Raw genomic sequence first — 22,658 nt, 5'->3', positions numbered from 1 at the left:
ATGGGTCCTTCCAACTTGAGATATTCTGTGATTCTATGATTTTGGTGCTGGACAAAGGTGAAAATGCTGTTCTCTTTTTTTTTTCCCCTTCTGCAGATAATGAAACATAATGAATTGGACAGCTTACGTGGCAAAAATACTTTCTACTTAAATGAAGCTGTAGTGTGTGTGTCTCTAAGAAGTCTCAACAGATCAGATTCTTCTCTCGTTTATGAGGATGGTGTGTATGGGCTGAACATCTCAAATTCTGATATAGCAAGGGCTAGTGAAAATCCGGTGGACCTCAAAATGGACACGTCTTGTCAGCCAGCATTAACCAGTGCACTATGGAAATCCACCAGTCCTTACCAGCAGATGTCTTTTTCCTGCAAAAGCAACAAGGATGCCTTTAATAATGGTAATTAACACTTTATTTAATTAACAAGTAGTATGGGCAGTTTGCCACCTCCCAGAATGAATAGTCCTAGGAATGAAGACAGCTTGGTAGTGGTGGAAGCAATAGGTTTTTCTAAAACAATTGTATGCCACTTTGCAAGCTTGTTGAGGGTACGTGAGAAAATGAGCAGAACAGAAATACAGAAAACTTTTGGAAAAAACCCACAAAACCCCTGTTTGTGTCTGCGGAACAGTACTCAGAATGTTGTTCTCTCCAAATCCTTTCCCAATGCTTTTTGACTTTTTTTTTTTTTTGCAAGCTGAACTCGCTCTTGCTGTTTCAGGTGCATTTTATTGACTGTTTTAGAACATATGTGCATTACTTGATGATATCTAGTTAGAATAGCTTTTGATTTACTATCTTAAAATGCTAATCAGTGGTCAAACACCCTCCTTTTCATTGAGAATTAAATTAAAATATCTTGAAAGACACTGTAGTTGTGGAAAGAAAATTACGTCACTTCTAAGGGATAATTTAATCTTTGACAATAAGTTACCATGTTAGTAAAAATAGTTCTTACTGCATTACCTTTCTTTATTCATGTATTTTACCAGAACCCCCAAAGATATGTAGATTGCATGGCAGTTATTGATGGTGGCTACCAAAATGAGTGGAAGAGGCCACCTATCTGAACACTACATTGCACTGAAAATTCCCTGAAGGACTTAGAAACATGCTAATGACAAACTCTAAACTATCTGAGTTTTCTTTCTCATGTTGCAGAATGCTAGTTTTGATCTGACTTGGTGTCTTCATTCTTCCATTATTGTGAGAGTTGTACAGCAGCCTGTAAAAACACAACAGCTAAAAGTCTGTCCTGGTTTCATGGGGATAAAATTATAGAATCAGTTTTCTGTTACATTTTGTTTTAGTTTGTGGCCAGCTGTGGTATGGTGATCAATGCCATTAGCAGTGAAAGCCAGGGCAGCTGACCCAGGCTGGCCCACAGGTGTATTCTAAAACATTAACGTCAGGTTCACTATAAACAGGAAGGCTTGTTGGGGATGGATGGGGTCTTTGCTCTCCTCCTCTCTCCTCCTCTCTCCTCGCCACCACTCTATGGGATAAATATAACTCTGTGTCTTTTGTATTAGTATCAATACTGGTTTTCTTATTTTATTATGTCTGTTTAAATTTCAATCCACGAGTCTCCCTCCTTTTCCCAATTCCCTTTCTTGGTGGAGGAGGGGAGATTGGGTGATAGAACAGCTGGTTATTGTTTGGCCCTGGGTGTGGGCTAAACGGAGGCAGGTCTTAGGGGACAATGGTGTGCTTTTGGTGCAATAGATTAAGTAATCTGGGGGGGGTTTCCTGCACCCAGTGGTGAAATTCAGGTGAGACATTGCAAGTCAACACTGCAGCAGTGCCCAAGCTCCCATTTTTCTGCAGCTGTCAGTGCAGGATGACTTCTGTCCTCAGACCAGCTGCATGCAGGTCAGGTCACAGCAAAGTCCAGGGCAGCAGGATCAGAAGTTGAAAACATACACAGGTACAATGGTTTTTAGTTGTCTTAGGTCAAATCTTGAAGTTGTTCAAATAAAAAAGTCCTTGATTAAGGAACTTGCTCCTTAGTACTCCTTGTAATATATTAAGCAGGCATCCACTACAGCCTTACTAGTCCTTGGTACATGGATTGCCAACATAGCATTTTATGATCAAAGGTAGGGCAGGCTAGTCTCATCACCACAATCAGCAAACCACGCTGATTAGTAAGAGAGATTAATATTTCGAAAAATGCCTAAATAATTAGCCTGGTGAAACTTGTTCTAGTTTGACTGAAGTTGTCATTTTAGTAATAGGTTAGCTAAGCTAGTGCAAATTTGAAGAGGATCACATATGTGGGTTTAAACCTCCCAAAAGTGGGTTAGCTTGCACTGGCAAAAGTTCAGATGCAAGCTAACCAGGACACTTTCTATTGAGCCCACATGAGAGCGTCTGGTTTAATTAAAATGGTTTGTACCAGTTTAATTGCACTGATTCTAAGATAAGATGGTGGAGCTCCTGTATGTAAAGATGCTCTTCATCTACAGTGGGCCAGCTTTGTGTTCAGCTGCTGGCACTGCATCTCATGTAGACATCCTTATCTTGCTGTGGTAACAGGGCACCAGTGCAGTCCCAGCAGCTTGGGGACCAGCACTGGTTACACAGCCTGCCCAAGAAGTAGAGTAGCAGGCTAGTGTAAGTCTTTCTGGCTAAGTCATGTCCGTAAAACCTGCAGTTACTTCCTTGACTGAGTCACAAGGCACCTTTGGGAAAGCAGCGCAGCAAATCCTTGCAGCATGCTGATGGTGCAGATGGTGCTGTGAAGCCCCCCGGCGCATTACTAGAGCAGGCAGGGCTGGGAGGCTCCCCCCAGAGAGATGTGCCATCGCGTTCCACAGTCACATTTGTGACCAAGTATTTTATGCTCTGATCACGCAGTGCATGAGTCTGCACGATTCAGACTTGCTTCTGTCATGCATCAGGAGCCACCGTACAGGGAGCAGGGAATGAGAAGAACGCTAAACTTCCCCCTGAAAGACAGATGGCATCTGAAGCCCCCGCAAATGGTTCTGCATGTGGAAATGAAGTAAATCACTTGTCCCTAAGCAACGTGAATCAAGCTGAGCACTGCGAACGTTTCATACAACGAAGCTGATTTCCTTTTTGTTGGTTTTTTTTTTTTGGCCGTACTTTTTCCCCATAGAGTTTAGCAGAGTTTAAGCAGATCTCTGACCTTGTGACTCCATTTCCTGACAGCTCTGTAGGATGTAGTCAGTTCCGATCACTGCGAAGGAAAACCAACAGAGATGCAATGAGAGAAAGACTAGAAAGAATTTGAAAGTTAGCTGAAACTTTTAATATTTTCATGTGGATGAATGTTTCATGACATTTTCCTGCTTTTTTCAACCAGCATTATGTATAAAGTCTCATAATCATCTTTCAAAAAACATTCCTAAACAATAAGTCAAAATAGAACTAAGAAACAAATATCGAGTACGGACATAGCTACGTACCAGATACATACATGGCCAGATCTTGCATATAGGAAGTTTTATGTGTAAGGAATTTCTTGGGTTTGATTAATTTTCTTAGAATTATTAGGCATCCTGTAAAAAGTCTGGTCTGTCAAAAAAAACCTTAAATTATTTAATGAGAAGCACCACCTAAACACGTTGTCAAGGAGTTGATCATGCTGCATTCTACTGTATGTTAAGTACTATGCAATTTAGCTTCATAAATATACTCAAATGGAAACGGCTACATTCCTCCAGTGCATAATTTTCCATTCATATTTTCTAAGGTAAGACATATGTCTCTTCACATAGCTAGCATCATGATTATATATCATTGTTTATGTGTATGGGAGGGTACTTTACTAAAGACCTTGGGGCAAGTTCGCACAAAGCTGAAACTGGCACAAGTACACTCGCTAGAAAAGGTGTGTCACTCAACAGGAGGAGAATACGACTGAAAGAAAAATGTGTTAATGCTTTACACTAACGGTTATGAAATTACCTGCATGAAAGAAGACAAGTACTTTGGCTAATTAGGAATCAGGGGAAGTATAGGTTTTGTGTCAGACTAGACTGAGAATTGAATAAATTACTCTTGCATTTAATTGACACGTCAGGTTAACTAGCCCAAGTGATGCCTAAGGATTTACCTATGCATTCACGTCTCTGATTTCAGGAATCAGTGCAATTTTAATTCTTTTAAGCTTTGAAGTGCACAGCATTGTTTGCTGGTACTGCCTTTCATTTTTTTTTTATTCAGATGTTGTAGCTACAGGAATAGAGTTGAAAAGTGATGGATTTGGAAAACTGCACTGAAACTTGATTGTGGGATGTTTTTGTTCCCAGACATTTGCGGTGTTAGTGTGAAGGATCTTTGTGCATGATGTAGTGAAAAATACAGTTTAAATCTTTATGGAGAACATAGAAAAACCGGTGATCTCCACAAACAGCCAAATGCAAAACCAGGGAGCAAAAATAGGGCTTTATTTGACTAATGTGGTTTTAATCTTTTTTAAAGGACAGAAATTTGTACATATATGCATATAAGCAAATGAGATAGTTTGATTTTGGCAAAATGATCCATTTATAGTGGTTTTCATCAAAGGAAGTGGTTTATAGAGATGTAAAATATTTAATTTGCAATAGAAAGAGCAAAATCCCCAGAAACAATGTGTAGTATCCTATAACACAGGTTTTTTTTCCTTATTCTTTATAAGAAATTCTCTTCCTATTCCTTAAGGCAGATTGTGGTAATGGTGATTGCTCTATTGAACCTGTTCTTAAAACTGTAGATCAGATTAATTTGTGTTAGTTTCCCATTGGTAACTGAGTTGAGGTTTAGAACAACACATTATTTTTTGGCTACCTTAACATCAGTTATGGCCTAATGATATTGTTTGAAAGTACCGGCATATGTATGCATCAGGAAGGTTGAGGATGGTGCTGTATGGGCCTGGCTCTTTTCTCATATTTGAGTAAAACGAATTTGTTGCAGTCAGAAGAGGTATGCAATGTAAAGCTGGTGCAAGTGTGATAAAAAACAGGTGAAATCTGCTTTGCACTACGGTGGTAAAAAGCCATCTGAAGATGTACAAGTAGTTTCCCTGTGGTTCCGAGTCAGCACAGGATTTTGGCAATGGACGAAGTTCAGTAACTCAGGGCCTTATTCAAATAAGCATAGCTGCTGCTGCCAGCACTGGAGGTGATTAATGGGATCCCATACTGAGGACTGTTGGATAAGATCGCTTTCATTGCTTGGAACCTGTTAAATAATGACTAGCTTCCACAAAAAAAGTCATCACAGTTCTGCATATGTGACCATTGTGAGATAATTTCTGTATTATTACTGCTGTATGAACTCCTTCTGAGTACACCTGACCTGCTTGTCTTCTGAGCTGGAGCATGATTGTGCCCCGTACAGCACCCACTTTATGTCTCTCCTGTTTAAACAGCATCCTTCATAGCCATGGCAGGCCAACCCCTTACCACCTGTGGAATGACATGCTTTTCTGCCTGTTTTGAGTTTTTCTGGTGTTTTTCACAATATTTTCAATAGTGCCATTTTTTCACTGTTTGCCCTGCACAGTGAGCGAATTCTTTCTGGTGTTCTTTCACTTGAGAAGAGGGAAGGAGGGAAATCTTTTAAAAGTAAAGGATGACATGACAGTGGAGCTCTTGGTTTGTCAGGGAGCCTCCTGAGCAGATGTGATATTTTGAGCTACTTCAAACTTCTTGTCTTTTTTAGTTGAGTAGATGCCAAACTGAGAACATGTGATTAATTCCAAATCACCCTTTCTGTGTTCAACATTTCCCTTCTGCTGTTAGCATGGGTGGCTGCATAGGTGAGCACATACCCCATTCAATGCTCAACATAATTTATAATGAGAATAGAATGAAATGGAAAGATATAAGAATATGAAGTTGAATAACATCAGCGCCCACATCTCCCAAGTTCGAAATCGCATCCATTTATTAGAACAAGTCAGACCTTACTTTTACCTCTGCAACAGATAACAGCAAATTTGCCACCTTTCCATACCACAGAACACTTGAGTTTTGTGCTCTGCCATCAGACATCAGTGTTTGTGGGGTACTTGGTGGAAGTGAATCACAGGGGAAGTATTTTGTTTCCTCTTGGGAATAACACTGCCATTTGTTTAAAGCAGATGGCAAAAGGGATTAAATCACATGGCAGTGTGATACCAAAGTGAAAAATATGTCGTTATATGTCATCTGAAATTAGTATATTTCAAGTAACACTGGCTTTTCAGCTCTGCAGCACTAGTGTTTTGTAGTTCTGTTACTGATTTTCTTATGTCAAAATACTTTTTCTCATTTCTGAACATAACCACAGTAGATGCAACAGTATTACATAACCTTTTAATTAAAGCAGTTAATGATCTGGTTTTATTTTGTACACTAATGTAAGTACAGAATTTCCTGTGTAGTGCCAGTCTGATTCTATTCTTTCTAATATATTTTCATTTAGAGCTCATTCATTAGGAGGGAAGTTTAAAATAGTGCACATCTTTAAGGTGATGAATGAAATGAAGAGATTGTCCACCCCTCTCTTTTGAGGTACCACTGGTGTTGGTGTAAATCTGCACACCATACTCAGGGTTTCATTGCCTGCAGACTTCTTAGATAACAACAGGATGATGGCCAAATCTTTCTTGTTTTCCTCATATTTACGGTTCTAGAAACTTCAGTGCAGTGGGTTTTGAAGTCAGTGGAATTACTGACATCAATGAAACTGGAATGGTTTGGACCGTATCTCTTACATGCAGATTTATTCTTTACTTAGGTAAGGTTGTTCCAATAGATACGGGTTTCAGGGGAGTAGAAGGAGGGAAAGGAGCAAGTTTTGAAGCAGAAGATCCTGGGCAGGGAGTCTTTTGCCAGACAACTGGTTTGTAGTGAAGCAGCTCCAGCTGAGGGTTGTGCAGAGCTGTGACTTTGGCAGCAAGTCCACAGGGAAAGAGGTGATCTCTCAGGAAAAGCAGTCACAAAACAAGAGTCTTGCTAATTGTTGTTTGATGTCAGGAAGATACCTTGGGAGGTCCGTGTTTTCCTCAGGTAATGTGATCTGTGGGTGGAGACCTGGTTGTGTGCCCTGCTTTAGTACATTAAAAATGTTTTGTATACATTTTGTAATGGATTTAGAGCCTGAAATAGATACACAAGTATGAATAAATAATGCATCCTAATGGCTGGGAGAAGCTGTTTATGGATTATCAAATTTTGCAAGATACTGAGTATGCAAACACACCCTGTAAAATCATGTAGCTGAATCACCAAGTGTATCTGTCTGGCTTATTTTAAAAAGTACAATCTCATTTTAATTATTTAGGATAATACTTTACATATTCCAGGAAATAGCCTGTAGCATGTTGTGTGGAAGTAATGAAGTCTTAGTAATATGAAACCTCCTCAGCAGCATCTGCTGTTAAATATTTATTGAGAAACTGGGGAAGATTGTCTGTCTGTCTTTTACTGGCATTCATCACAGGAGCACCCGATTGCCTTCCAAATAAATTATATTGGCCGTAGCCAAACTGCTAGAGGAGATTTCATGGAGTATCTTGTTCTGCCTCCGCAGATGCTACAGAAAACTTTCCTTTGGGTGTAAATTTTTCATGGGGCCGTAGTGGGAAGGAGCCTTGGTGCTGGTGTGGCAGTTGTTTTTAGTTTAATCAAATAGGAAGACTTCCAACAGTCATCTGCTGAGATTCCTTGAGTGCGCCTTGGAAGTTTGATCTGAAGCTGGAACATAAATGATAAAAAAATAAATAATTTCTTCTGTTGTGGAGAAGTAGCTCACTCTCTGGAACGGTGGGATGGGACTGGTGCAGAGCTGCAGTGCATGAAGCAAGAGGGTGGGAAGGCACCGGAGGGTGTTGGACCAAAGGAGAGCTGGGGTCTACAGAGGTGCAGCTGTGGGACTAGAGACAAAGACAACTTGTAGTAAAGGCAAGGTAGAAGGAGGTGGTGATGAATTTGGGCTTAAGGGTAAGACCAGGGTTGCCCGTAGCGGAGAGAAGTGGGAGCAGAAGAAAGGAAAGTGGATCCAAGTACGTTTGTGCACTCAAGGAAAGCACTTGGCTGAAGGGATGAAGGCACATGCTTATTTGATAATTGTGCTTTCTTCTGTCTTTGATGTACAGTTTTCCCTTTAGCTTTTATGCAAACTGTTTTCACAGCAGTCATATGTTCGCAGAGCATTTAGCAAACAATTAAAAAGGGCACTCATTTCAAAATATTTGGTCACACCCTGAAACTTCCTATACTTACAATGCAAAACTTGGAGAATGTGTAGCTTTTCAATTTTTGCTGTTTTTTTCAATGACTGCAAGAATAAAACATCAGTGCATATACTTCCTGCCAGCCTGGGTAAAAATGGATAAAAATGACTGTGATAATACTCAAACTGCAGTCAAAAATTAGCAACTGTTACCCTGTGTTTTAGACTCAGGGGAGAACAAGTATCTCTGTGACTATCAGATAAGCGGCTTCTCTCAGATGCTCACTCTTACAGTAATGCCCATATTTTTTCCTGCATTAATCAACAAGCAGTAGCTTCTATTAAAGGGTAAGATTAGCATGTAATTGATTTGAAACAGGTGCTTTGCCTTATTTCTTGCTTCTGCAGCAATTCTGTATATTGGCTTAGTATCCCTCTGCCACTTACTTTGAGTTTTGATCTCGTCAGCTTTTATGAGTAAGAAGTGATGGAAGTCATCTGTTGTGGGGGAACTACCATATAAAATGAAGGTGCTTAGGAGGAGACTTGAGAGTGTTTTATAAATGACGTCCCCTTTTCGGCTTTTGTAACAGAGTTGTTGTGCCTTTCTGCTACTCAAGAAAATGTTTGCCAAAGTCCAGACCATGCTCCTTTATGTTGCACCCGAAAGACTGGCCAAAAGCTGGGGACTAAACTGGTTGTTTGCCAAGGTCTTTGATTTAATGCTTATTTCAAAGCAAAATTGTAGTTTTAAAAAAAAACCAAAACCATCCATAAATATGAAGCAAAGTTAATCAGCACAGTAATGTCTGTCTGTGGTAACAGGGAGCTCAAAAGAATAGTTTTGATGTGTAAATGTCCCCTTTAGTTTCAAAGGCAGTGAATTCGTGTGCCAGAGACGTTTTTTCAGGGTTAGTGCTAACTGTTTCTCTCTTTGGGAGGGAAGGAGGAAGCTTCACTGCAGTGTTCTACCTTCGGGGTGCAAATTGGGACGGTGGGCAAGGGAGGCCTGGGGATGTGCTGGCTGGCAGCAGGAAGGGGGACTGGTTTCAACGGCTGCCGAGTCTTTGGAAACGCTGTTTGGGTCTGTAACTTTATGGGATTTCCATCTCTCCAGCAACCATTCAAGCAGGAGCGTTACCCACTGACCACAGTTTGTTTTGACTTCAGCCTGCTGGCCAAATGTCTTCTGCGGGTTATGGGGTGGCGGGGAAGCAGTTGCAGCCCGCTTCAGATACACCCACGTTAGACACCCGGATGAAGAGGCTGTGGGAGTTTCCCGGTGCATCCTCGCCGCTGTTGTCAGCGGACAGATGAGTTGCCCCTGCCCCTGGAGAGGTGCCCTGCGTGCTGCTGAGCTGGCTGGAGCAGTGGCCCCGCACCGGCAGCTGGTCACGTTTCTTGTGATCCTTTGTAGGAAGGGGTGTTCTTGAGGTTTCATAGTTATTTTCTCTTGATCATTTGAGTGCAGCTGTGTTTAATGAGCTGGAAAAGAAGTAGGTGAATAAAACGTGTTCGTTGTTAGCAGAATACCTGTTGGACCATGTGTGTGTCTGTAATTGACCATCTAAAGCTTCAAAGCTTAGCACAAAGACAATTTAATAGGGAATTCATACCTAAATAAATTAATATTAAGCAGAAGCAGACAGCTGGCAGGCAGTATGCCCTGCCAGGGTGAGACTGTGGGTATTTAATGCACAGACAAGTTATGATTTCAAGTCAGGCCTATTTTTAAGTCTCTCTTATTCATGCATTAAAAACCAGCATGCCAAAAATAGTTCAGAAGCTGTGTGCTTTAAAGCCAGCAAAACTGATAACGGAGCCATGTAAGTAGGTTAAAATTTTAAATTATTTCAACCTAGGGGCATGCTATGAACTTGATGTTCAAGTGATATCGCTGGCAGTGTCTGAGCTTGAGATGTTTTTAAAATCTTTTCTTCAACAACACCAGTGTTAGAAATAGTGTGTTTACTGGGCTTTAATAAAAGACGAGATGGCTGCATCATCACATGACTCCAAAACCTGGAGCTTTAAGACAAGTATCAAATACATGAGTTGGAACTATTGTGGAGCTTTATGATAAAGCAGTTTTGGTGGAATAAATGTAAATTTTATCTTAGCCAAGAATTTGGTCCAAATTCTCTAGACCAAACTTTATGAGGCAAAACCTGAAAACTGAATTGCATTGTTTTACCTAAGCCAACAACTAAATAAAGAACAGAAACATGCAGAATAATGGCATTTCCAGTAATTTTACTATGATCAAAAATCCAAAGTACAGACGTGAATAAGAGTTATGTTGCAGACCTTATTCATCATAGACCTTGAATTCTTTCTGTTCTGTCTTGTATCAAACAAAATGCACCAAAAGATGGTGAGACTAATTAACATAGGATCTATTATGATCTAATTGCTCATCTGCTTTTTATGAAAAGACCTCTTATTCATGAAGGTGCTTGTTTGCCTAAGAAATGCAGCTGCTGCTTTTTCACGGGGTTAGGCTGGTTAAAAGTAAATAGCAGTATTAAAATTCTCAGATTGATTTCCTGCCTTATTCAGTCCGCTGGGAAGTGGATTAAGCTCCTTTTTCCTTGGTACCTTCAGGGTCAAAATATTTTTCCCAGTGTTTTTTGAGACCTGGTACCAAATCCAGTTCCTGCTGTGAAATTAGATTTACTGAGGTGCGAAGGCCCGGTTTCTCGATGGTATTTGAGATCTCGACTCCCAGTGAAACAGCTGGGAATTGTCCCAAGACCCTCAAAGCTTATAGGTGCCTTTTCTATACCAAGTGGTCTGAACCTGCGTGGCAGCAGCGGTGTCCGGGCTGTTCTGGGGCCGAGGGTTGTGCTACCCTGGCAGGTCTGGTGCTACCCAGTGGTGTTCCCTTTCTCCCAACAACCATCAGCTCCATAAACAACTGAACCTGCTGTGTGGAAAATCCATCGCAAATTGGGAAGGTCTTAGTAGGCACTGAAAAAAGCAGTCAAAACCGATCATAGTGCCTTTCAGCCGGAGGAAAGGGAGAGGCTGAGGTGCCTGGAGTTCCCTGGGGAAGCATCTGTTGCTAATGAATCTGCTTGGAAACCACTGGGAGCATAGTTAGAGACAATGAGGTCTCTAAAGAGGTGCCATGGGATTTGCTGGTGGGGACTTTCAAGTGGAGCTTGTGGGAGTTAGGCTGCCGTTTGCTATTGGACTGTAGTGGCAAATGCGAGCCTGTTACCCTTGAATTCCTTTGAATATCCCAGACCCGGTAGGCTTAGCACTGGTTTTTAGGTGTCTGCTTGTGCTTTGCATTATGCATGAGTGCCAGTGGAGGGGATTAAATACAGCAGCTCTGCCATTTCAAATAGCTTTGGCCTGAAGTTGATGTGTCAGCTGTTAGTCCAGATGAACTTGGTCTAAAAACTGGTACCAGCTATTGTAAATAAATGGTAAAACCAAAACCTAACTCTGTGTATTATTTTCAGAGGGGTAAAGGTTTTGAGAGTCTTTAACATATTTGTTGCTAAAAGTGGCATAAATCTCTCTTCTTTTAATGAAATTTTATTTTCTAAAGAGCGCCAACATGCGACACAGATCTCTGAAAGTCAACAGCAAATTAATTCAGTGTATATATGCAATTTCTGCAAAATCTGCATGGTGAGTTCCCGCCAAACCTCCCATCTTTTTTTTTTTTTAAACAGCTGGGAAGAAAAGTACCCTGAGTATACAACCTGTCTGGGCCTCAGAGCTAGCTGACCCAGCTTTGAGGAGGAGTTTGAACCAGAGGCCTCCTGAGATCCCTTCTAACTTGAATTATCCTGCGATGCTGTGAAATGAGAGTGAGGGCTTTCTCTTAAAAACACAGAGACGTGAGAGGCTTTTTTTTGCCTGGAGTGTTTCCTAGTGCCTTGATAATGTCTTCCTATCCTTCCCATAATTATCACTGTGGGCACTCCAGGCTTACCTGAAGAGCTCTGATCCTGGGGGGGCAGGCGAGAGGGAAGGGGTGAAGGAGAAAATCCGTGGCGTTTATTTGATGTGGAAGTGCTGATATCCTATGACAACAGGCAGGAGGTGAGAATCAGTGTGACTAATGCGTTGTTTACTTGGTCAACCCCAGGAGCATGGGCTGTGTTTGTTTGGGTATGTATTGATCTCAGATTCCTGCAAATGCCATTGCTTTGTTCTTCACCTTCTGAGCAGTTTATGTGATGCCACTAATCCTGTCTCTTGGTGCTACAGGAAGGGCAGGGTATGGTAGTTGGGAATTGGAATGCCACCTTTTTACTGTTTCCCGTACATTAGCATGTTTTTAGCCATTTTGCGGAATTTGGCAGAAACAGCCTCTAACTCCTTTTGAGAAAACTGGTGGGGGAGACCACAGGGAATGCCTGGGTTTTCTTTATTTAATTAAATGGTCTCAGTTGAGACAAAAAAGGAAAAAAAGCTGGACTTAAGTGGTATTTTGTGCTGTGGTGTGGCACTGCTGGGCTGAACAAGCTACATGGCCCCAAAATTCTGTGATTCTGTGATTCTGTGAAAATGTTGAACTGCTGTCACAGATCACCTAATACCTGGCCTCCAGCCTCGAGCCACATCTCTCTTTGCTGGGGAGTTTGACCAGCCCGACACTGAAGGAGAGGATTTTTCTGGTCTGCTGTTCAGCTTCGTCTAGGGTGTACGTGGTGCAGCTGAGTATCTGGCTCTGGCTCTTTAGGAAAGAGTTACCTGGAATGTTGTAGGAGAAAGAAATTTTGCATAACTGAGAAGCAGTTAAAGGGTGTTTCAGTTTTCACTTGAACTCCAGGGGCTGGGATGCAGTGAGATGCTGACGGCCCTTGGCTGCTGCAGAAGTGGGAGGGAGCGGGGACCTGGGAGTCTCAGCAAAAACCCTGTGGAAGGGTCTGAGATACAGCTCAGCTTCATTACAGCTTTGGAAATCTGGGAATGTTTTGTGCACTGATATAAATAGGAAGGAAAATTGTGTTCCTTAGGCGTAAATGAGCAAGAGGAAGGCTGTGGCGAGGTACAGTCACCTTCGCTTGCCCTTTCAGTGCAAGGGGTGCAGGGGTGAGGCAGAGGACGGAGCCCAGCCAAGCCAGGAGGGGTGCAGGCAGGGGCAGTGGGAGCACTTCTGCTGGGTGCTGGTGATGGGGGTGCTGGTCTGGTGGGTGTGCTGTTGAGCTGAACACAGCCTGCCCAAGCATCGCTCGGCAGGATGGAGAGCAGAGGAAAGGATAAGTAGATGCTGAATTTAAAGAAAGGGAATAATACAAAACTCATTTTGTGGCTCATGTTGGCAGGTGAGTTACAGTCACAACGAAGGAGAATCACAAAAGGCCGATGGTCCTTATGTAGCTGGCTCTTGCTCCATACCGAGTTCTGACTGTCAGCCATAGTGCTGCAGAGAACAGGCCTGGAGAGAGGCTGCGGAGGTTCCTGCGGGCGCCCCAGCTGCCCGGGGAGCATGGGAGAGCTTCCCAGACCTCGCTTTCTGGTAGCAGCCCCCTTCGCCAACCCTCCTGTGCCTTGCAGTCTGCATGGATAGTTGCTTTGTTTTCCTTTTTTTTTTTTTTGAGCATCCTCAGCTCTCAGAGTTCTTTAGTAGGCAGCAGCTGATGCTTTCAAGGCTGAAAAATCTGAAAAAAGCTGATGGCTGAAAAAGCCATCTGGAGGTTTCTTCCCTGTTTTGAGAGAGCATTTAAAGAGGAGGATTTCTCCTACCATTCTCCTGCTTGGGCCAAGGGCGGCCGGTTTCCCAGTTCTGCACCAGGGAGCTCGGGGGGGCTGCTTGGCAGCTGTCGCTGCTCTGCGTAACAAGAACTGGTGCTGGCTGGCGTATCGGTCCCCTTTCCCCACTCTCCCTTCACCTGAGGCTGTTATTACCAGTTCTGGCTGTTCTTCCACGCTCCCTGGCCAGCTGCTCTTGGGGCGCATCGCACTGTCGCCTGCGATACCAGCTGGTCTCCTGGCTTGACTGCTTCCAGCATGGCAGCAGGCAGGGAGACAGCAGGCACCCTCGCACTGGCAGGCTGAGCATGTCGGCCCTGGGGACACATTGTGCTTTTATTAGGCTGAGCCCGTGTTGAGTGCCACCCGAAGCGCAACCAAAACCAGCCCCTTCCCTCCTCAGTTGGAGTAAGCACAACCTTTCCAGCCCGAGAAGCCTCTCATCACCCCGGTGGTAGCTGGGCTCTCACCTCCTGGGTGCTCTTCTGCTGTTCGGGTTCTCCCCGTGCAACAGTATTTTTTTTAAAAAAAAAAAAAGATAATAAAAAAGCAGCTAAACTAGCGATAAATCATTTTTTTTGGTAGTAACAGAATCTGATTTGTTGCTCCAGAAGGCTGACCATTTCCACTGCTCAGCTCTGCTGCTTAGAGTTGTAACAGTTAATGAGAAATGATTTGGAAACAACTACTGTTTAATTGGTGAAGCAATTACTGTTTAGTTTTGATGGTGGAAAATAACTGCACATAAGGTGTTTCTCTTTCATTTCTGTGTTTTTTCAAATTTGTAATTAGGCTTCTCCAATTATGAACTTCATAAACTTTGGAGGCAGATCTTTCAAAGAAGTGTTTACTGCCTGGTATTCTTATGCACATAACTTTGTTAAGGTGAGTAGACTCACAGGACTTAAAAGGAATATTAATGTGGGTGAAATTAACCCAAAATGTAAGTGTTCAGAGGTTGAGGACCTTTCACTGGTAGGGCTTTTTTTAATAAATAAATAAAACTGAAGTATCCAGTTTCCATAAAGAAAAGCAGACGTAGGATATTTCTGTTTTCTTCCGTCGCTGCAAATTGTAATCTTTTTCTAATATGACTATCAAAAAGAAATAAATGTAAAAGTCAACTTCAACAAAGCAGGGCTGTTCAAGTAAGTTAGGGAGTCAAATCCTGCTGTGTTATGTATTGTAAATAACTCGCCTGCAATCAAGACTTAACTCTGGGTTTTCACCAAGACTGAAATATATATATAGACTGAAATATATATATTTCGCCAAGACTGAAGTATAAAGTAGTAAAAGAAAGGGAATTTGGGATTAATTTGCTTAACATCCCACTATGACCAAGCACCACTTGTGTATAAATACCTTGCCCCTGCCACCGACCCTGCAGTCTCAGCAGCAGGTATAACACACATGTGGCTTATGCTGGGAGCCAAAGCCCCAAAGCCTGTTTGCTCCCCACTGCTGTGTGAATATCAAAGAGGAGAAGATGCTGAAGGCAGAGGCAGTGATACGATGTGTTCCCACATGCCCATTGTATAATCATCTCCCACTGCTCCACACACCCCGTGGTGGGGAGTAGCCGGGGAGCCTAGTCTTCCCAGGGAGCCAGCAAGCTTGTTTTGCCTTAAACTCCTGCCTCAGTGAACAAGACTGGTGAAAGCCACGCGTGTCGGGGGAATGCCAAATGTGGGCAGGTGTCATTTTAAATTGCTACCAGGTAGAGCGACATGGTATGTAAAAATACAAATACCTCCTTTATAATAGATTTTCATTGCACACACATGTGAGAAGGGATAGGGACCAGAGCAGGTATGAAATGTCTTTTTAGCTCTCTGCACGAATGACGAAGGCTCAAAGCACCCCAGTGCTGGGTTTGCATGATCTTGGTGTTACCCATGCTGTGGGAGAGGTGCCAAGCTCCCCTTCTTCCTGCAGAGTCCTTTTTTGCAGAGGGAAGAACGAAAAGTTAACCCTCCTGATGTAAGAGCAGAGGTCGGTCGGGCCAAGATTACAGTGAAAAGTATTAGAGCCTGTCCAATGCAGACTTTTCTCATCCGTAGGTACGAGGATACATGCACCCTTGTTATGCAGTTTGTTTTTATGGTAAAAATTGCTTTGCGGAAATAAAGATGTAGAAAAGCCAGCTAGTAAGGTGTAGTTTCTGAGGGCCTGAAGTGGTAGAGAAAGCTGACTGGGGAAAAAAAACAACTATGATTATTCTTTTTTAAGTAGTTCACAGATAATCATAAAAGCCTTCAGAGGTCAATGCTGGAAAACAAGTACCTGATTCTCTGCATTTGTGGGAGAAAACTGGAAAGATAAAGAGGATCCTTGTGAAATAGTTTCTTGGTGTTTGGATGCAAGTATTATCTCCATGTCACACCTAAAGGATTGAGACAAGAATAGAGTAGGTAGTTTGTGCAAATAAACACAGGTAAACTTGGCAGAAAAAACTGAATGGTTATACATCTGTTAGACTGCAAGTGCCAGTCAAGTAGACTTCTAACTGGGCTTACTGAGTTTATTCTTTTCCATCTGTAAAAGGAAGGCTTGCAAATAAAATTCTGTGTAACGATGGAAATGGTATTAACTTTACAATTGTATTATTACTAGTAAAGGTACTAATTATGTGCTGTGTATTTCCCTCCAGCTCAACTCTGACAGCATTTATGCCTTTCCATTATTGTGTGTCTGGTTAGTGAAGTATGGGTACAGATTTATTTTATTGTAGAAACAACGACAGTGATCATCCCTTGCATGACAGTGGACAGACTTGAACAGATTTCAGTAAATTTGGGTGAAGGACCTCTCACCAGGGTATAGTATAATTTGTAATACAGCAGTGTTTTCCTTTCTAAACAGATGCAGCAAGCTAGAAAATGGTGCTAATGAAAAAGTCAGAATTTGCTCTTCACGATGGCACAGGCATGGCAGAAGATGCATTGTCACATGTCCTTCTCTTGTGTGTTATAGATCTGAATGCGTCAGAGACCCAGGGTCTCCAAACAAGCATTCCAAACCAGGGATCCATCCAGCTGCCACAAGAAGACGCACTGCTCCTGAACCACCAGCCTGAGAACCTGCAGGATGCAGGAAGTGGAGGCAGAGTAGAGGAGAAGATTGTTTACCTCTGATGGCTCATTTTCTAATCTCAGTAGCACTTTGGAAATATAATTGTGTTTCCTTTTTTAAATGTCTGTAGTTGCTCTCTGTATGACCAAATGGCTTTAAGGATAGTATTTAATATTCAGTGCAAGATTATCCCTATGGTAAATATAACAAGTTATTATGAAGCCTTCGTTTTATAATCTCTAATTTATGACATGATTTCAAATGCTTTGCAAGAAGGAATGGGTGGCAGGGGAGGCATAATATTTTGGAATTGTAAAGATGCCACCAAGAGCTGTGAAAGCTAGTGTTGCTTTTCTCGAGTCCTCTTTTTAAAAGGGCAAACTAAGAGAGATGGGCCTGCTATTTGAGATTTCAGAGTATGGATCAGTAACCTTCTAACAGTTGTCATAAAACGTGAGAAGACAGCAATGTAAGAATGATGGATAGTCTTCGCTGGAATGCGCTATGCACCCTTAACTATTGGGTCATTTTCCTTACCTGCTGGCTCAGGAGCTGCTCAGAAGAGGATTTTTTTTGTGGTCTCAACATAATTGCATAATTTTAAGTGTTTGTTCATGTCCCAAATCTTATCATCATTTTGGTACAGCTGCCAGTTTCTGTGCAGAGATGCGGTAAATCAGTTTTTTGTTGTATTATAACTATACCTGATTTCAGTAAGTGCTCTTACACATTAAAATTTATCAGATGAAACCATCTCACTGATCAAAAGAAAAGAAAGGGGAAAAATAGTAGGCTTTTACTTAACTGAACCCTTCTGAAACTCTGCTGCTTTCCCATGTAGGAGCCAGATAGCTTCCTGCTTTCAGGTTCCACGGGATCATCTGTGCGTTAGGCAGTAAGAAACCAGGACCTGTTTCGTGCCTTTTTGTTTTTCAGAAATATTTGTACACTTTTGTTGAATTGAATAAATGTTCTGTGCATTTCTGCAAAACTGTAACTTTGATTCATTGTCAGGTCCTCCAAAGAAGTTTGCAATCAGGAGGGGAAAAAAAAAAAAATCTCTTTGCCTGGTTTGCACTCTGCCCTGCTGCAGATGCACCTGCCTTGGTCCAGCGCAGCCAAAGCTGTGCTCCAGGCACCTCAGCTGGCAAAACCAAGGACATGCCTATTCGAGCAGGCATGGGCAGCCCTCTGGACTGGCCAGGTGCTGCTCAGTGTGGCTGACAGGATCGGCAGTGGCACAGCAGGGATGCAGCTGCACAGCTCCTGGATCAGAGCTGCCTCACATCTGCCCAGCTCACGGCGCGGAGGAGCGCAGGATTGCCCCTACCCGTTGGTCTGGATAAGCTGCAAGCATCATATGGTTTCCATTTTCCCCTAAGCCTTGTGTTGTGCAAAATCTCTTGCAAAGGGCAGAGTTTTTGATAGCAGATGTTTGTCAGCAAGGGTTTCCTAGTGCGGAGGATTCTTTTCCAGGGACTGGTGTGCTGTTGGGAATATTCCAAAGGAGAGCTTTCTGAGTTGCATCTTACTGGGCTACCAGACTAGCTGTTAGTTGGTATCTTGGGCTAACAACTGAGCAACTGACCTTCTCGATGAGCAGGAGCTGATTCCCAGCTGGTATTAATTGGTGTGCCAGTGTCAACTGGGAAAGACTGGGCCTGCATATGTATTCTCCAGTTTCTATTTCCAGCCTTCAACACTCCTGCTCACCTGACAGCACTTCTTTAATATGTCTCCTTATAAGAGAAAAAACCTTGTTAGAATTTCTGGAAATGTTTTACCTTCTTTGCATTTCACAGTTAGACTAAAATTAAAATGGGAATCCAGCCTCTCTTAAGGGTCCTACAGTAGGGACAGTCCACAGCCTCTCTGTTTTACCAGTCAGCAGTTAATTCAGGGTTGCCATCTGGACAGCTTTTTGGCAAATTTCTGAATAGCTAGACTGGTTTCTTGGGATGCAGTATGTCCCAGGATATGTGCATTGCCCAGCGACCAGCAGGAAACTGGGAAAAACTGAGTAATTTTCTCCACAATTACTCTCTCTGCATTTTACTATGCCTTCACTGAAACATCTGGTATCGGTTACTGTCAAATCCAAGCTGCTGGATGGATAACTGCTGTCCCAGCCCTGTGTGGGAATTCCCATGTAAGCGTCTTGCCACTGGGAGAGGAAAAGATACTGCTTCTCTCATCAGTGTTAATTGAGGGGCTGGGAGTCGAGAAGCAGCTGGCCAGGACTTCAGCTGTTGTGCAAATTCCTCGAGTCCCCTAACATCGGCTGCATCTTATTTTGCTCACCTGTGTTTACAGTGAAACTTCTGGCACTCGGGGAAGGCAAAGGCAGGAAACAGGTGGCCTCTAGATTTAGGTATTTTAATTGTAGAAAATGATTAAACTATAGGCCAGTATGGTCTCGGCAGATGCTCTTTATAACAAGACGTATTATGCACTCTTGAACTCTGTCCATTATTAAGGCATTTCTTGATACTTAAAAGAATTTAAACGTAGCCCCAGTGAGACTCAGCCATTTTAGCAGGCTGCATTTTTAGTCATTGTCAGGCATAATGATTCGTCTTCTTTTTTATTTAGAAAAATGTATTCAGAAGTTCTTCCCTTCACCTTTATTACATTATTTTTAAGTGGGCTTATTTGCAAGGCCTGTTGTTTTTATTTTTAACTCATCCCATAGACTGTGTTTTCTTTTTGCCATGCTTCTCAACGCATCTTGCCTCTGAAAGCTCAAAATCAAATTTAGTCATTCATTTCAGGGTTTAAATTAAAGGAGCAGTTGCTGTACTGCAAAGCTCTACTGCACCGGGCTGGGCTTTCTCTTTGTTTTTTTCTTTTTTTTAACTTTCTTCCATCATTTTACAAAGGGGGGATTTCTTTACTGTAATACTTAGACTTTGTCCAGCATTTTCTCCTTAATGTTGTTGTATATTAGTACAGCTGTCATATCTAACAACTTTGAGAGATTTTTAAGGGAAACTCACAACAAAGCTTTTTTCAGCAAATCTATAAAAATGGTAAAGAAAGAATTCATGAAGGGCTCAAGCTTACAGTGGGTTGGATCCAGAACCTTGGATTTATGCATTCAGTCATTTACAGAATGAGGCCAGAATAGAGCAAATACTTCACTTGACTGCTGTTTGAGTATTAAGGTAAACAACACAGCTGCATTTTTAAGAGATTTTTCACAAAGCTCCCCCATGTCATTTCCAAACGAGTAAATTAAATACAGATTAGGCTCTCAGCAAAACTGCCCAAAGATTGTTTACTAAAGAGATTTTTAAAAAAATCTGTTAATGTTTACTGTGTAAGGAACATAAATTGTTGTACTTAGAGTGCCCTGTGGGCTGCATTAATTTATGTCACCCATTTAGGTTAAAAAAGCAAGTAAGATTTTTCACTGCTTCTTAATCAAGCAGGTGCAAATTCTGTAGTAATGTGTCATAATGCTGGTAAAGTCATGTTGATGGTGTTCAGAGAAAAGCAAAGAGGCTGCTGTAGTAAGTAACGCGTACAACTTCCTCTGACTGAATTTTGAAAGCAAAGGAGAGTTGCAGATGAGGCAGTTTTCCTTATGCATTTGATGACAAATGGGGAAATAGCATGACCGCTCGGATACCCTCTAATGAATATCCTGTTTGAAAAGAATTCCAACCCCAAATCCTTACCATCCAAAGCTTTCACTCTGCCCAGTTTGTATTACAGAGGTAGAAACAGCATAGGTTGTGGGGCATTTAGCATACTGGATGTGCCAGTGTCTTGGATGTCTGCTCCTTCTTGTGGAATTGCAGTTGCTTTGTGACTTTTTTTGCCAAGGTAAATGAATGTATTTGTTGTTTTCTCATCCCTAGTAAAGATCTGTACATAGAAACACTGCAGAAGTAGCTGTGAATATTCTAGGTAGTCTTAGTCATAAGGACAGCTACATGTTAACCTCCAAAAGGGTTTTCCTGTCTCACTTGCTGCCAGGTTCTGAATAAGACTGTGAGGATGGCCTGAATTCAATGGCTGGAATTTTGCATAAAGGCTCCCTTTGGCAGGCTGATGTGAAACCAGAGTGTTTCATTTCTTCTCTGTAAAGGAAAAACCTCAAAGGATAACCTTGCTGGCATTAATCTGAAGTGTTCTCATTAATACAGCCCTTTGCTCTGCAAAAGTGCATCAGACAATAGACTACTAGGCTTCTTGTATCAGGAGATCACCAAAGACTAAGAGGATTGTGGAGGAACTTGTAAGGTTTTGTGGGCTATGGTGGTGAAGTGGTCTGGGTACGTCATCTGGGAATGTCAATGTTTTTCACTTACATGCAGAGCAGTGTTGGCAGCAGCTCTATCCAGTTCAGTGGTTGGCTCCCAAATTCCCTGAGAGCTGTTTCCTGTCCTGGGGATCAGCTATGTAGAACTTTCTTCCTCTTAGCTCTCACTCAGTCTCAGATAAGAACGTTCCCACCCCTTACATGGAAGGCCTCTGCCACAGGGGGGTCTGCAGCACCTGCAGAATTCTGAGGTTGGGTCTTGAAATATCTTGGGTTGAGGCCAGGAGGAGAGAAAAGAAATATGAGAAAGTCAGTCTGGGTATAGAGAAGGCAGGAAGAGTGTCCCCTACCATGGGATGTTTTCTAGGCTCCTTCATGGAACAAGCTTTCTTATTTGGAGAAAAAAAAGTCAGTAATTATCACACTACTTATTGTTTGTTAGACTGATAATCTGAGAACTGGATAGATGCCATATTTTTTAAATCTAGTGCCAGATGGAGCAAGGATCAGATATTTATGAAAGTGACAGTGAAGCATGTGAATTGAAAAAAAGAATTTCTCCTATGGAGGGTGCTTAACAGACCCAAGGGAACTTTCTTAGCAGCTTTCTATAAAACTCCCAAAGCATGCTTACAGGAGCTATGCAGAGGTGTGAACCTTTTGCTAACCCAGGTTACCACTGCTAACAACAAAGCCCTGCATGGCTGAGCAGTCCCATGAACTGAAAATGGCTTGTCAAGACCAGCAGGAGTCCCCTGCCCGCCTGTGCAATTGAACAATGAGGACACCTGCATTCCCTCTGTTCGGCTCATTGAGGATGCTCAGGTCAAGCTGTAGACCTACTCATGCTCCTCTTGAGTAGTGCAGGAAACATGAGAAATTGGTGTTGCTCCTGGTTAAAGTAATGCCTCACCTGAAATTAAAATTTCCCTCTTTTCCTATGTGCACACAGTTATCCTAGCATTGCTGAATGAATGCTACAACAAGCCATTGTAGGTCAATTATAAACTCATCAAACCAGGCCTGACACAGATACAAAGGCAGCCAAAAGGACAAAACCAGCTTTAATAATGCTGACTGAGCATCTCCTGCTTTCACTCAGTGGATGCTAACCATTGTTATCCTCTGGGGCCTCTCTCCAGCTTTTGACGCTGTTGACTACATGCTGCTGATGTCCTGTATGTGTAAGGAGCAAGGTTTCAGAGTGATGTGCTCAAATTGTCAGTGAAAAGGAAAACATCAGAAGGAGTGAAATTGCCTCTCTGCTGAGGTTGCTTTCCTTTGCAGAGTTCTACATGACCAGATGTGCTTTGATTTTCAACCATGTGCAGCCACCAGGTGAGCTGACAAGGGGGCACGGACTTCATAAAATAATCTCCCAAGTGCCTGATGCTTGAGTAATATCAAACCAGCTTGTATCTCAATGAA

General features: G+C 42.3%; 1 protein-coding gene across 1 annotated transcript in view; it reads left to right on the top strand.

Annotated features, from left to right (window-relative positions):
- Window positions 1-17,867, top strand: part of ARHGEF28 (Rho guanine nucleotide exchange factor 28) — a 127,574-nt gene extending 109,707 nt beyond the window's left edge. The window contains exons 36-37 of the mRNA XM_068422497.1: window positions 97-397; window positions 16,865-17,867. Of these exons, the coding sequence (XP_068278598.1) occupies window positions 97-397; window positions 16,865-17,025 (462 nt within the window). The 3' untranslated portion in view covers window positions 17,026-17,867. The remainder of the gene's footprint in view (window positions 1-96; window positions 398-16,864) is intronic.
- The last annotated feature ends 4,791 nt before the right edge of the window (window positions 17,868-22,658 follow it).

This window comes from Nyctibius grandis, chromosome Z, assembly GCF_013368605.1.
Source record: "Nyctibius grandis isolate bNycGra1 chromosome Z, bNycGra1.pri, whole genome shotgun sequence".
Lineage (NCBI taxonomy): Eukaryota > Metazoa > Chordata > Aves > Nyctibiiformes > Nyctibiidae > Nyctibius > Nyctibius grandis.
This window is presented reverse-complemented; position numbering and strand designations above follow the sequence as displayed.